The sequence below is a fragment of the Nematolebias whitei genome, chromosome 4 (genome assembly GCF_014905685.2).
Source record: "Nematolebias whitei isolate Nwh7 chromosome 4, NemWhi1, whole genome shotgun sequence".
NCBI classification, from domain to species: domain Eukaryota; kingdom Metazoa; phylum Chordata; class Actinopteri; order Cyprinodontiformes; family Rivulidae; genus Nematolebias; species Nematolebias whitei.
The window spans coordinates 2,714,365-2,730,496 of NC_056501.1; the positions used below are offsets into that span (position 1 = coordinate 2,714,365).

Consider the following 16,132-nt stretch of genomic DNA (forward strand, 5'->3'; position numbering starts at 1 on the left):
CTCTAAAAAAGCACAGAATGTCATGATTTCAGCTCCCTGCCTCCTCTGCTCTTTGCCACATGCAAGCGCTCTTGGCCACGCCCACTTTTTGCTCTGCACGGTGAACAGCTGATCAGCTGCAGAAGGAAGTTTATCCTGCAGCAGTGTGGGATGCACAGAGGTGCAAAATACTTTTAAACAAGTTATTTAAAATAAAAAAGTCATGCTGATCGTGCAGCTCATCCATCAGTCAGTGAATTGTGTCATGTCCACTCTTATTTTGAAAAACCGCAATAGAGTGAGTCTGCGATAAACAAACCGTGAAGTAGCGAGGGACTATTGTACACTTATTTTAACTACATTCTTACTGTAGTTTATTGTTGTTGTTTACTGTTATTGTTGTCTGTACTTTATCTGTTCTGTCGGGAACAGGTCCCTCTTGTAAATGAGTCCTCGCGGCTCCATGAGACTAGCCTGTATAAATAAAGATTGACTGAAAAACAACAACTGAAAAGCAACAAGTTTGTTCAAGTGTTGTTGTTTGTTTTAAAATTAGCCAGGCTTTGCAATGCATTTTTTTTTGTAACGCAAAGTGTGAGAAGAAAAAAGCCTCGGGGAGTTTGCAGCGTTTCCTCCGTAGGAAAAGCTCCGTGCCATCTGGTCCTTGTTTTATTTCTGCAGTTGCTCTTTCCGTGTACAACAACAAGCCTGCGCATGATGATTTCTAATGCGCGGCGACATTTGGTCTTCTGATAAATTCAGACAGACTACAGCTCAATCTAATAAAGGATGCAGCACACATTAGCATATCACACATGCTGCACCTATCTGTTGATCACAAATGCATCTCACAACAACTCCAACTGTGACGCTGCTGCAGTGAAGCCTTTGGAGATGGCTGTGCGTTACTTTGAGACAGGTGAGATGAAACGCACGTGCACCAGCATGCAATGAGCTGGAGGCTTATTTCAGTGTTTTTTACTCACTTCATAAACTTTAGCTTCAGAATGGCTCGACAGATTAGGTTTGGCAATGAGCTCCTGCGTCTGTTCTTTTGAACGTTCAACGAAGACGTAGGACAAAGTAGCATCGAGGTTTGAACAAGGTGAAACAGCAGTCGTACGGTTTACCACATCTGATAAAAAGACACGTTTTACATGAAGTATACATGTTGCTGTGAGTACTGTAGAATGGTGCCTCCATGTAAAACTGTGCAAAGACTTTATTCAAGAAGCGTATGTTCAAGCCAGATAAACATTTCCTCGTCTACACAGAGCTCCTCTGGTCGCTGAATTATCCACTAACAAAAATAATCGCAGTGGTTTTCTTTAACTTTGTTGCCAAAAAGAAAAAAACATTCTAGTTGTGTGTCAGGTGGTTGCAGAGGATTTGTAAGGAGCCTCCAGAGTCCATGAGAACCTCTTCGTAAATTCACCCGAGCTGCAGGGAGACCCGCGGAGCTGTGCCTGGTTGTTTCTTTCAACTTTATCCACGCACTGTTAAATCAGTAAACCTTTTAAACTACTTATTTATCTACAGCAACAAAATACACGTAGAAACCAACCCTTGGAAAATCAGACATTTTAAAGGGATCCATTCATGGAGCCATCCTTTGACAGCTGTATTGGAACCAGGGCTGTTCACAAAGTACTGGTGCTTGCTGAAGGTCACACTGATGAGTAGAAGCAGCTGAAATGAGGCAGAATTTTATTTCCTTGCTTCTCTTTGATTAACTAACATAATTACCTCTCAGACCCAGTTCTGCAAAGAGGTAAAAACCGTGAAAGGGTGACAGACCGACGGCGTTAGGTGAAGAGTGTAACCTCGAGGAGTGAGCGTAGGCGTACGACGCAGCTTTGTATAGACGGGGCGTCACGTACAGCTCCTTCCAGATGATCCAAGTTTGTAAAGATGAACAACACTAATACCTCCATCCTTCTAACCGAGAAACCAGTTCATCACCACAACTGATCGCAAAAAGAGGAATTATTTCTCATTATGTGTATGAATTTCAACCTAGTTGGCTTGAAATAAGACGGAAATTAACAAAAGTGTTTAAATAAAGTGGAGAAAAAACTTTTTATTAAAACACAAAAAAGTAAGCTCAGTTAGTGCAGTAAGACAGGATAAGAAACATACGTCATGAATCCTGTCTGGTTGATCTGCTGCAGACATACAGGTGCTGGTCATAAAATGAGAATGTCATGAAAAAGTTGATTTATTTCAGTAATTCCATTCAAAAATAAAACTTGTATTCATTCATTACACACAGACTGATATATTTCAAATGTTTATTTCTTTTAATGTTGATGATTATAACTGACAACTAATGAAAGCCACAAATTCAGTATCTCAGAAAATTGGAATATTACTTAAGACCAATAAAAAAATAATTTTAGAAATGTTGTCCAACTGTAAAGTATGAACATGAAAAGTATGAACATGTTCAGCATCAGTACTTGTTACAGTGCATCATGGCATGGAGTCCATCAGTCTGTGGCTCTGCTCAGGTGTTCTGAGAGTCCAGGTTGTTCTGATCGTGGCCTTCAGCTCTTCTGAATTGTTGGCTCTGGTGCATCACATCTTCCTCTTCACAATACCTCATAGATGTTCTATGGGGTTAAGGTCAGGCCAGTTTGCTGGCCAGTTAAGAACAGGGATACCATGGTCCTTAAACCAGGTACTGGTATCTTTGGCACTGTGTGCAGGTGCCAAGTCCTGTTGGAAAATGAAATCTGCATCTCCATAAAGTTGGTCAGCAGCAGGAAGCAGGAAGTCTCTAAAACTTCCTGGTAGATGCTGCGTTGACCTTGGACCTCAGAAAACACAGTGGACCAACACCAGCCGATGACATGGGCCCCAAACCATCACTGTCTGTGGACACTTGACACTGGACCTCAAGCAACATGGATTCTGTGCCTCTCCTCTTCCTCCAGACTCTGGGACCTTGATTTCCAAAGGAAATGTAAAATTTACTTTTATCATAGAACATAACTTTGGACCACTCAGCAGCAGTCCCAGGCGAGACACTTCTGATGCTGTCTCTTGTTCAAGAGTGGCTTGACACAAGGAATGTGACAGCTGAACCCCTTGTCTTGCATATGTCTGAGCGTGGTGGTTCTTGAAGAACTGACTCCAGCTGCAGTCCACTCTTTGTGAATCTCCCCCACATTTTGAATGGGTTTTGTTTCACCATCCTCTCCAGGGTGCAGTTATCCCTTCTGCTTGTACACTTTTTTCTACCACATCTTTTCCTTCCCTTCTCCTCTCTATTAATGTGCTTGGACACAGAGCTCTATGAACAGCCAGCCTCTTTAGCAATGACCTTTTGTGTCTTGCCCTCCTTGTTCAAGGTGTCAATGGTCTTCTTCTGGACAAGTGTCAAGTCAGCAGTCTTCCCCATGATTGTGTAGCTACAGAACTAGACTGAGACCATTTAAAGGCCTTTGCAGGTGTTTCGAGTTAATTATCTGATCAGACTGTGGCACCAGGTGTCTTCAGTATTGAACCTTTTCACAATATTCTCATTTTCTGAGATACTGAATTTGGGGTTTTCATTAGTTGTCAGTTATAATCATCAACATTAAAAGAAACAGACGTTTGAAATACATCAGTGTGTGTGTACTGAATGAATATAATATACAAGTTTCACTTTTTGAATGGAATTACTGAAATAAAATAAACTTTTTCATGATATTCTAATTTTATGACCAGCACTTGTACCTCCCACAGCGCTGTCTGAGGTCAGCAGACCAGATGCTTTCACTGGTTCCAGGCACTTGTTTAAGCTCAGAGGTGACAGAACCTTGTCTGGTCCAAACTGTGGACTGAGTTACCACTGGCTCCCTCTCTCACTGTTTTTAAGTCTCATTTGAAAACTCACTTTTATTCTCTGGATTTTGACAGTGTGAGCTGATTTAACTTCTGTTTTCTATCATGTTAGTCGTTTAGCTCTTCACCTCTGTGGATCCATGGATTTTATTCTGTGTTCGTCACCTGATTGTTTTGTTGTACAGCACTTTGGTTGGCCTTGTTGCTGCTTTAAGTACTTTATAAATAAAGTGCTATGGTATAAAGTTTTGTTCTGTTTGCCATTTTATAATCTGGTCATAATGAAGTGGTTTTTTTATGATTTATATATTTTACAAAGAAATCCCTGTGCTCTGCTAAACATTTTTCTGTTGGGTTTATTTTAGCCTTTAAAATGTTTTGAAACACAATAAATCCTTTGTTTCTTTTGTCATTGTGTTTTCTGCTTTAAATCATGGGCAGGGTTTATTTATACATAAACAATTTAAACTAAAATGGTCCAAAACTTTGTAAAACCACTCTTTCTAAACCTGAAACGTCTCTAAATGTATTTTCTTAAGACACCTGGAATTGATTCACGTGTGTTTTAATGGCACTTGTCATTTTTTACAAATGATTTTTCCAAGAAACTCGAATAGCAAGAGCCCACTGAAAGAAATATAAATGTAAAAATGCAAGGCGAAACAAAGCAGACATGAATCATGCACAGCCGAGTCAATGAAAACCGAAAAATCTATTCACATGCTCCAATTTGACTACGGGCCGACCTCGACTATTTTCGAGATGAAAGGGACACAAATTGTGTTGGACAACTGGAACAACGATTGTGCACCGTCGAGGGTTTAATGTCAAAACAGCGGTCTAGAAAACTGACAATGCACACCAGCCAGAGGCCCCGAGGCGTACTTCTCAGAACTGCAGTCGTGTTACTGCCTCCACAGCAGCAGCTCCGAAACAGTGCGCCGGCTGAATTCCTCAGATTATCGAGTGTGACCTCACGGTGCCGTAACCCGGCGGTGACTCGGCTGCATTTGCATTTGATTGTTTCATTATGTGTGTTTCACGTCCCCGTGTCCCCGTGTCAGCTCGACAAAGACCAGCTCATGTCCATTTATTGTACTCGCTGATTACAAAGAGTCTGATTGATGACGGAGCGAGGATTTAATTATGTTTATTGAACTGATGCAAGGAATAAATGTGACGACTGTTCATCAGAAGCGTAAGCCTTCGTGAGCAGCAAAAGACCATTTTCTTCCTAAAATAGCTGAGTGGTGTTGAATTGCAGCGGGCCCTGCACCCCGGTGACTTACAAACTGATTTATTCAGTCATTACCGTGAGTGATCGGCCCTTCAAAACTCTCCTCTATTATCTCCAGATGGGATGACGAACCATATTTCATTCTGATTCAAGCCTTTACTGCAGTGATTCAGGGTAAAGACCACCTGCCGGTAACTCAGAGAGGCACCTATCTCTGCCCCCAGCACACACACGCACACACGGTAAAGACGAGCATTGCTTACCATTCTGAATGTCCAGTATGTGATGTTTGTCTAACATCCACCCGCCCACGTTGGAGGCATCCAGTTCGTAGCCTTGTAACATGGCAGTCCTCTTCTCCCAGAGCACCACATCAAGGCAGGACTCGTACTCATATCCCACCGACACTGAAAGTAATGGCAGCAGAAACCCACGGTGAGCAAGGCTTCAACCCTTTCACTTGACACTTATAGCAGCAATGAGGCTTGTAGCTTGGAAGACGTTCAGCGCGTGTTGCAGTTGTTTTATGCATCTGCTGGTTTCTGCTGGCTCTTCGTCTTTGCTGGCTGGGAGGATTTTAGGAGACCTGTGGGGCTTCCACGTCTCACCTGCACTGTTTGGAGATTATGTGCTCTGCTCTTATTCACCCTGTGTAAATGCAAATGAAGCACGATGCAAAGCTGTGCGTAAAGTGGGCTGAATTATGTAAACAATAAAGGCTCAGATGGAGCCCATTAAAGTAAATGTTATAAATGCTGCAATATGGTGAACGCTACGAGCCGTATCTTTTATGATTGTGCTCCAGAGTTTATCCTTCATAACAATATCCACCAGTTCTTTAGAGAGTTTTACAACTTTGTCAGCAGACGGTTAAGATGCAGCATGCACTTCTGCAACAGAGCAGGCACAAACTCGTTATCTGGATGCTTCAATTATCTTCACAGACAAATTATCCAGCACGTATCATTTGGTCAAAGATTTTATTTTGTAAAACAGTGATTTGTATCTTGACTTCTTGCATACTTATTTTTAAACCGTTTTTCCAGCCACTGCTTCATAGGCAGTATTTTGATTCGTGCACAGCTGCTGAGATATCATACATGCAAAACAAACAAGTCAGCAAAAGAAGCAATGGCCTTCAAAAATGCAGCTCTGTGGGGATTTCAGGATTTCACAACAACTGCTACATCTTTATTGCTCACGGAAACAAAAGCAGTCCCCAGCTAAATAATCTTCAATTGCAAAACAAGTAAAATCAATTTCTGGAAGTTCAAGCAGGGTTCAGTGCCTGAAGGCGTCTGACGGTGAACCCGTGCTCGCACAACATCTTCACAGCGGGGACTCACCCACAGCTTCTGCCAGGCCAAAGACCTTCTGATTGTAGGCGTCTGTTTTATCCCAGATGAAGGTGTAGGAGAGGTCGGGGAAGGCGGGGAAAGACTTCTGGAACTGACGGCCCATGACAGCCACCATCAGGTGCACCTTCATCAGGCCGAAGGGGAGACGATCCTGGGTCAGCAGCACCTTGAGGATGGGCTTGTAGCCAGCTGCCCTGGAGCTCAGGTAGACCAGGTTGAGGTCACTGCCTGGTATGGCCACTTGTTCATGAAGTACCTGTGATTTTAATTAGCAGTCAGACTGGTGTCAAAGCCAGTGTGAAGTGTAGACGAAAACAGCTAAAAGGAGCAGCGGGAGTGGATATTTATCTTGGAGAATGACCGTCATCACATGAAACAACGTTGCTGAGCGGTCTGCAAACACTGGGATGATTGGACACGGGGCTTAGCCTACAGACATCAATGAGTTCTTTATTTTTAGTCATAAAAAAAACAAGTTTTACTGTTTTTTAAGAGTCTCTGTTTGCACCTGAAGCTGTAATTATGCAGAAACACACAGATTTGCTTTTCTCAGCTGAAATGTAACACAGATTTGTTCAGACTTTAAAAAAAATGGCAAAAACTGCAAGTTAGTGATTCTCAACAGTGATTTTAGTAAACTGGCTGCAAATCAAAATCCATAGGCCTGCAACCAGAGAATATCTTTATCGCTGCTGCTGTGACAAAATTTATTGCTTTGTATTTGGGGAGATGCTTCAATTCAATAAAGACCCAAAGGCAGGCTGAAAGGCCAATCTGACTCTTGAAAAGGAGCAACACGAGTCATGGTGGAATGAAGATAACAACGTAATTATTTTTAATACTGCAGTCTGATATGTTGGGATCAAACGGGTCATTTCATGGCAGTCATCCCGAACAATCAGATATGAGGTGAACTTTAGAACGCTATGAAACCCTTTAATACGAGTCACCTCTGCTGTCCCACCTGAGTCTCTGGGATGATGGGGCTGTCTTCTGGGGATGTCTTGTACAAAGTGGAGAGTGGCGAGGCCAGGATGAGGGGGTTGGGTCTGACCAGACCGGTCAGGTAACAGCTGGGGATGTCGTTCTCCTCCCTCTTCATCACCACTGTGTCCATCACGTGGAAGACGTTCCAGGGCAGCCATACGGTGCGGTGCAACGTGGGGAACGGGGCTCGCTCATAACTCAGCGTCAGAGAGGCGCCGCCGTTCACCAAGAGGTCAAACCTTAACACAATGAAACAAAAGTAAAACTTTCATTCCACTTTGAGTCTGACACTCATAGATTATGATTTAAATGTGTATATCTCAAATAAGGTAAACTGAAAACAAGTCAACTGTTCGGAATAGAATCCAAAATCTTACTTCTAACCTACAAAGCCCTCAACAACCTAGCTCCATCTTATATCACAGATCTTAGTGTTTCATATTTTCCTAACAGAGCACTGTGCTCTCAGACTGCAGGTTTACTTGTGGTTCCTAGAGTTTCCAAAAGCAGAATGGGAGGAAGATCTTTCCAACTGATCGATGAGGAAACCAGCTGAATAAACATTGTGTCATCATTTCAGGACTCTTGGATTCTCATAGACGTTATTCTTGGCCATTCCTCGACATGCCTCGAGAATGTTTACGGATCTCACGGGAGGACACTGGCTGATTATTACATCCCTATCAGAACTCTTACAGTGCCCTCGAGAGCGTCCATGGACATTGCTCACAGCTCTTGTCGTCTCCCCCCTCTGCAGATTGTCTATGTCACGATGTGCTTGTTTGTGTAAGGTGTTTTTTAATAATAAAGTTTTTCTCCGCAGCCAAGAAGAAAAAGTCTGATAGGAATTTTTCCGCCTCCAATTCCTACATGTGTCCAGTTTCACTACTTTTTGTCTAAACAGATCTCACTTGTAAATGCGTCTTCTAGGCTCTGTGTGACTTATCTGTCTAAATAAAGGTTGAATGAATGAAAAGTTCTCAGGCTCCTCTCTTGTGGAACCAACTTCCAGTTTCTGTCCATGAGCCTGACACATTGTCCAGTTATAAGACTGGGCTTAAAATGTTCCTTTTGATAAATCCTATAGTTAGGGTTGGCTTGGGTTTCCTGAGTTATTCCTTAGTTCTGCTGCTATATACATTAGACTGCTGGAGGACAAACTGACTTCATGTCCTCTCTCAGCTGCTGTCTTTACTTGCTCTACTCTCCATGTTTGTAATTATTTCTATCTTAATATGATTTTTTTTTGTATTTCCTCCTATAGAAAGTTCACCTGGACTATAGAAAGTTCACCTGGACTATAGAAACCACACTTGGGCTATAGAAAGTTCACCTGGACTATAGAAAGTTCATCTGGACTATAGAAACCGCACCTGGACTATAGAAAGTTCACCTGGACTATAGAAACCCCACCTGGACCTGTCATTCTGTGTTCGTCTGTCTCTACTTCCTGTCCTCTCAACCAGCTGGTCGAAGCAGATGGTTGCTCATCTTGAACTGGTTCTTCTGGAGGTTTCTTCTGTTAAAGGGAGTTTTTCTTCCCACTGTCTCCTCTGTTCTTGCTCAGGATGAGAGACTGAGATGAGGTGAAGATTCAACACAACCTGCTGCTTCCTCAGAGAGAGAACTTTTAAAAACTGATTTTTATAAATGAATGTTTCTGTTCAGGGTCCTGAGGCGACTTCTGTTGTGACTTGGTGCTTTATGAAGAAACAAGCGAATTGAAATAGTTTTACTACTGAACACACTTTATGTGTAGACAAAGCCACATGTTACAATCTTTAAATTATTAATAGTTATAATATTTATAATAGTAATTATTTATTTTAGCCAAATATTCTGTAAAAACATGTATGAAGAGAGAAACAAGAAAAACTTGTTAGTAACGTCCCATTCCAGGAGGTCTTCATCACTTTTTGGATATTATTTTATGAGTGGTGGAATAAAACAGCAATATTCAGGTCCTTTACTACTTAAAGCTCCAATCAGCAATGTTAAAATGAATTATAGTGTTTTATTATTATAAATATATATAAAATGATACACCAGGAAACTTAAAGAGTTGTGAAAGTACAATATATTTACTGGTAATAATATATAAATATTTTGACAGACATGGAACCAAACTGATTAAAAGAAATGTTTGTTTTCATGTCTGAATGTTTGTCTAGTATTTAGTTTTAATTTAAATATTTCCTTATAATAGTGGTTCATAATTAACAAATTCCAAAAATGTGACCCTGACTAGAGTCTGTTTTTTGTGTCTCAAAAACTAAAAACCGTGTGAAGCGCTGCAGTGATTTTAAATAAATGCTGAATTTTAATAGTCAGTTGAGCAAAAAAGAAAAAGTTTCTGGAAGTTTGTGAATAAAGTAGCAAACATACGAGATGATGTGAGGTCGAAGCCGGCAGCGTTGCTAAGTGTAAAAACTAGTGAAAGTAGTTTTGTCTTCTGTTGTTTTTTCATTTTTTACTGTTCGTTTTAATAAGAAAATGTTCCGAAGTTTCCTGGTTTCGTTTTTCACGACCATTAAAGCAGAATCAACTTTCCCATTTCAAACCAGAGCCATAAATTCAGCCTCTATGTTTCATTATCATTCAGTGAATCTAATTTATAACTTTTGCTCGACCAAGCATGATGCAGGCAGAAAGTTTATGGCTGAATTTGGTTTGGGGGGGTGAGCGCGGGGAGTTTCCTCTGGTGAACTGGTAATTAGCTCAACGTTACTCAGGAAAAGTTGCTGGTTTGGAAATGAAGGGCGAGTCTTTGAAGTGCTGCTCTATATATTCGGTGAGCTTCGCTACCCAGGGGGCGCAGCATCTGTGTGGTGACATTGCATGCATTCCCGCGTACAAAGACACACTCGCAGATTTGGATGCTTATGCACGCCTCTCGTGCACGCACCGACGACCAGAATTACACACATACACGCGCGCCAGCAGCCAAGCTGTGCAGCTGACCCAAAACAGCTTCCTTCTCAAGCTCTCTCCTCTTTTGGGCAGTGGGGAGCTCACAGCTGCAAGAGGCCAGGCTTTGATGCTGCACCCCCCCTCTTCACACACTGAGCAGATCTGTTGGCTAACCAAGTGTGATTATCCCCTTCCATTTATCACGCTCCTTGTCAGAGAGTTACAGGGCGGAATATCTGAAGAAATCAGCTAATCCTCAGCTGTACGGGGACCCAAGGATTGTGATTCCTAACAACAGCTGCACAGTCCTCTGCCACTCAAACTGCAACTTATAAACATGGGTTTATCTGCTGAAGTTGAACCGCAGGCCTGGTTCAGAATTTCCACTACTGTCTAGAACATGAAGCTCCACCCTGGACATCCCAGCGAGATGTGCGACGTACGTTTTCCTCGTACTTCCATCATGACGGGCCTCTCTGTGGTAACAGCAAGAGAAGGTCAAACAGTAATCCATGTTTTACTCTGTGGGCAGGTTGATGCCGCCCGCGCTGATTCAGTGCATTTTAAACAGAGTGGTTTCAAAATGGCCCCCACCACTGTGGCATTTGCATGAAGAATTATTTTAGGCACTGGTGTCAGAAGCATTTGTAATGTGGAGGTCTGGGGGTCCTCCCCCAGAAGAGTTTGAATAACGTAGATGCCATTTCCTGCATTCTGGTGTATTTTAACAGGTTGTCAAACAGCTACATTTACCTACATAAGTAAACACTTGATTCAACAACTATATTAGAGAGCAACAAGACGTAGCCTGACCAACAGCTCTCCCTGTGTGAATTGAGCACGCTCCGCTTCTCTCACACATCCTAACCTCCCACCCCCGTCAACACCTGTCAGCACTAACGTGGTGCTAAGCTAGGGCACAAAACAGAGGTGTCTCCCCCTCGTTCCCCCGCGAGCGTCCTGCCAAGGCACATGACCGAGGAGGAACACCTCATACGGTGAGAAGTTGTTGCAGGTAACCAGGAAAACCCGGAGTGGACTTTTAGTGATTTGAGTATTCTCCTTTTAATCAAGTGGAATGGATTAGTGCACAAAGAAATAGAAACATTGCTGGGTGAACTAATATTTCACGATAAATGTGGGGGGTCTGAGTGATTTTTTTTTTTTAAGTGGGGGGGGTGTCCCCTTCACATATAATTGTTGTTGATTTGAAGGCACAATGCGCTGCTGTTTCCATTTGTTTGGAGTATTTCTGGACAACCGCCAGGACGACCCCCCTTCCCCCCCGCCCTCAAAGTGTCCATATGTCACAAAGCTCTTTTAAAGAACTCAGGTCAAACCTCAGGACATGAACCCCACAGAGAGGCTGTGATTTCCCCAAATGGTGCACCTACTGCTACACGTGCGCACAGGGGGCCCTTACATGCCGTCTTGCCGTGTGATGGTGTAGCCGTACGGCGAGTAGTGAAGGAAAGACACGTTGACTCCAATCAGCGGCGTCCCGTCTCCTGTTAGGACCTGCCCCCGAATGACTGACGCCAGGCTGTGCAGGACAAACAAACAAGAGAAAGGCCTTAGTAAACAAACAGTGCCAGCCGGCATCAACAGCAGCGACTGCATCAGCACAACTATCAGCTGTCGTGTCTTTGCCCGCGGCACGAGGAAGTGGGGATGATTTACTGACCATCAGGAACACACACACGTCAGGGACTGTTACTCATGAAAACGCCACCTCACAAAGCTGCTCTCGAGTCTGTTTACTGCTTTTAAAAACCCATAATTCACCCGCAGAAGGGCTTCGGCTAATGTTTGCTGCATCTTGCTCATTTATTGCAGCATTTATAATCCAACAGAACACAGACACATATATTGCTTTGCAAATTAAAAAGTTTCATTTTGACAGAATCCGTCACGTAGACTCTGCATGAGACCCTGAATTACATGAAGTTATCACCAGAGACTAAAACGCAAAATAGAAAAATGACACACTTTGCACATGCGTTTTATTTTGACAGTCTATAGAATATATTTATATAGTTTGAAGTTTAGATTATGCCAGCTGCAGTATATCTTAACAATGGAAAGGTTTCATTAGAGTTCTGATCTTTTTTTTTAAGTTCATCTTAAGAAAAGCTTCATGGATTCTGATTGGTCATCTTGGGTTTCAACTTGTTTTTCTATTTATTTATTTTAATGAAACACAGTTTCTAATTATTTATTTATGGTGTAGCAAAGAGACAAGTTAAATATGTTTTAACTGCTTCTGTGTGTGTAGTGCAGTGTACTAAATGTGAGTGTATTCCAAAGGGCATACTTTATTTTGAAAGGCTAAACACAACACCAAGTTCTACAAAGATTAAAAGATAAAATTTCAAATCGCTACAGAAAAACACAATGGCCAGTGAAGTGTGAAATACAGCAAAAAAAAGTATTTTAAATAAGAAAAATAAGTGTGAGATCTTCAAAGTATTGTTATTACTTTCACCCTGCTGAATTATTTATTTGACCTGAGTCCACGTGTGATGAACAGAAGAAGGTTTGCTGCTACAGAAACCTTTAGTCCGTCCCATCCCAGTCTGAAGCAGGAAGTGTGATAAGTATCAGTGGTAATACTTGGAGTCCAACATATTGACGAGACTCGTGTTGGAACAGCTCCTCACTTTGTTCCACGTGTCCTCTTGATGTAAGATGTTCAAATGCTCAGCGGCTGCTGTGTCAAGAGACACTTTAGAGCAATTCAGAGCTACAAAATGTGACGCTGGAGGCAAACTGTTGTAAAAGAAAGACGAGGGCTGGTGAGAGGAAAGTGATCCTGCAGCTCTGAACAGGATCACTGAGAAGTTTAGCAAGGTGTGAGAAGGACGGGGACAAAAACATCTATTTGCATTCAGGAAGCACAAAATGGTCAATTGTGGAAAATCAGAACAGGAAGAATTTTGTAAAAAAAATGGCCCCATTTTTTAAAACATATCCTCTTTTTCAACGATTATTTCTGCAAACATCCACAGCCTGTGCTTTGTATAACTCACCCCCCCACTGCTGGCTAAGCATTAATGCCACTTGAGCAGATAGGGGGTTAAATACTTCACTTCAGGCCACCACTGGGGTAGTTAGTCTTGGTATGGGAGAGCATTATTCATCCAGTATCCCCGCTCATATTTTCCTGCTGGTAAATGGATTTGCTTGTGGTCCAAAGGCTCTCCACCCTCAGCTTCCCCTTCCCTTCTTTCACCTGAAACAACAATACGTTCATCTGCATTTTGTGTGTATAAATCACATACGCAGAGGATTCACCCATGATTTAAGAGGCTGGCATCTTGCACCATTATTCAACACGACTGCGGGGCCTTCAGGTAGAACTTGTCCAACACCAACTCTTACTCCTAAATTCACGGGCGTGCCGTCGTTTGTTAAGTCGGTCCCGTGTTTGAAGGTACGAGGGAGGCAGACGACGCCATGTTTCTCCATCCTCATTAACTAATTCAGCGCTTCTGAAGGTGGGGTTTGAAAGGCGTTCTCTGCATTTGTCATCGGTGGACAAAAAGTGCTCATTTTGCCACTTTATCTCCAGGTCATTACATACATGAGACGGGATGATGAACAGCGTGAGCTGCTCTCTTACTTCTCTGCCGCTCCGTGCCTTGCACGGCGTCTCCCATCGTTTATTTACCGGCTCACAAAAAAACAAGGCCACTTAAGAGCTCCGGCAGAGGCTCACTCTTCATTCGCTGTGTCTCTATTAATCTTTGGAGAGGCAGATGGATGATGCAGGAACTCAAGCCCCAAAACAAACGCAAACTAACACCACCTGCTGGAACTCCACAAATGAATCATATAATGTGTGCATTTTTATCTGTTGTCCCGCTCTGGCTGGAGAAAAACACCATCTGAAGACCCAGTGGGAGACTTGTGGGGACATGTGATACGGCTGAGGAGCTGTTGTGGAGACGCAGGCTGGGGGAGGAGGGGGGCGGCACGACACCACAACACATGTTTTATTCTCTGTGCTGTGCACGAGACAAGTTCACCAGCGAGCTCTGAAGTGCACACTGAAATCCACTCCCTTCCTCTTGGCTCACACAACAGCTTCTGACCAAAGAAGGAAAGAAAGAGAGGAATGACCTCTAAGTATTTCCAATTTCTGTTCTGTTCCACGTCGGGCACTCTGAGACGAGGTACAACAGCCACCGCTGCGCTGAAAGTCGTCTTCATTGTTGCAGCGATTCAAAGACTTCTTCATGAAGCATGTTTTGCAAAGGCTACCAATAAATTATGCACTCTGTAACCCAGAAATGAATGTTAAAACAGAGCTTTCAAACAAACTCCACCACTTTTAGGTTGACTTTTAAAAAAGTGTTCATGCATGAGCAAAGTATTCAGGCTGCTCAGATAACAAAAAAAAAGGTTATTAATTTAGTCAAAGTTAGTGGCATATATGCATGAGGAACAACTAAAATTCTGTTTTTGACTAAAAAACTAACTTTTAAAGAAGATAAAAAAGGCAAAGGAAATTTCTGAGCAATGGAGCTAATGCCACAAGCAGACATGCCATCGACAGTAAGCTGAAGACAATGAGGAGGAGGATTACCAAGAACCCAGCTAAGGGGAATTGTCTCTTTCTATATTTTCAGTAAAGCACGATATTTACATGAGGATTACTTTAAACTGTTGGATGAAATAATCCCAAAGCCTTCAACACACAGTTGGTAATCATTTTCTCTCCATCAATCCCCCAAAAAACTTGTGAATCTGAACAAATGTGATGCTACACTAAGTTCTTTTTAATTGAAAAGCAGAACTGTTTCTTTAGTGTTCGCACTGATGTCGTCTTTTCATTGTCTAGAAGTTTGGGAGGTGTTTTGCAATCAATTTCTTTACCGCGGAAATGTCAGCGCCAATGAAAACGTGTCAAACTGAAATTCTTGCCAGAAGTTGAATAAAAACCGATTAAAACATAGATTCAATTAATTCAGATGTGAAAACAGTTTAAATGCATTTAAATCCGGTTAAAGGTAAGAACGAAACACTTAAAGAGGTTATCGTGAACTTGATCAGACGGTGACGTTTGAAACAGTTTATCACAGAAACATTAAACACAGTTCTGAATTGGGGGTCCACACTCAGTGTAAACAAAACACTTGAATCTGTGATAAATCACGTCGATCGTTGAGTCACATGACTGACCTGATGACGGCTGATCAAACTCTGCAGATACATAAATGTGAGGTTAAAGTCTGAATCGGCTCTTTCTGCAGGTGAACAAAGACACGTTGACATCGGGTCACTGATTCTGATCATTCATCATGTATGGAGGAGATTTTGTTTCCTGTTTCCTACATAAATATATATATATATATATATATATATATATATATATATATACATATATAAAATGGTATGGTACATGAGGAGTTTTTCAATGAATAACATAAAACCTTATCTGGCAACCAACGTGGGTAAAATATCTTGGAAAAACATGCAAAAGACAAGAATTTATTTAGTTTAAAGTGACCCCAAGAGGAGGAGATGAAACATTTCTATTTTTTATTTTTTGCTTTGTTTTGTTTTTTGAATGTCCAGAGGACCAGATTGAACTTTTTTAGAGGAGACAGGAAAGTTGTTCATTTTAACTCATTTGTTCGAGCAACAGTAAAAAGTTTACCATCTATTCACAGCAAACTATCTAAAATATTATCATTATTATTTGATGTTTTATTGTTAAGAAATAGTTTGAAATAAGTGTAAGGTGCGCTCAGTAATATTGAAGTTATTTGTCTTGAAGTGTTCTAGCCTCAGATGCACAAAAAAAAAAAAAAAAAAAAAAAAAAAA

At 41.8% G+C, this 16,132-nt stretch overlaps 1 protein-coding gene across 1 annotated transcript in view; it reads right to left on the minus strand.

Annotated features, from left to right (window-relative positions):
* Positions 1-5,139: 5,139 nt before the first annotated feature.
* The window catches only part of LOC119408622 (teneurin-3), a gene marked incomplete at its 5' end in the record, with an annotated part of 40,737 nt that continues 29,744 nt past the window's right edge, over positions 5,140-16,132 (minus strand). The window contains 5 exon segments of the mRNA XM_037675467.1: positions 5,140-5,261; positions 5,311-5,454; positions 6,394-6,661; positions 7,370-7,631; positions 11,726-11,845. Of these exon segments, the coding sequence (XP_037531395.1) occupies positions 5,140-5,261; positions 5,311-5,454; positions 6,394-6,661; positions 7,370-7,631; positions 11,726-11,845 (916 nt within the window).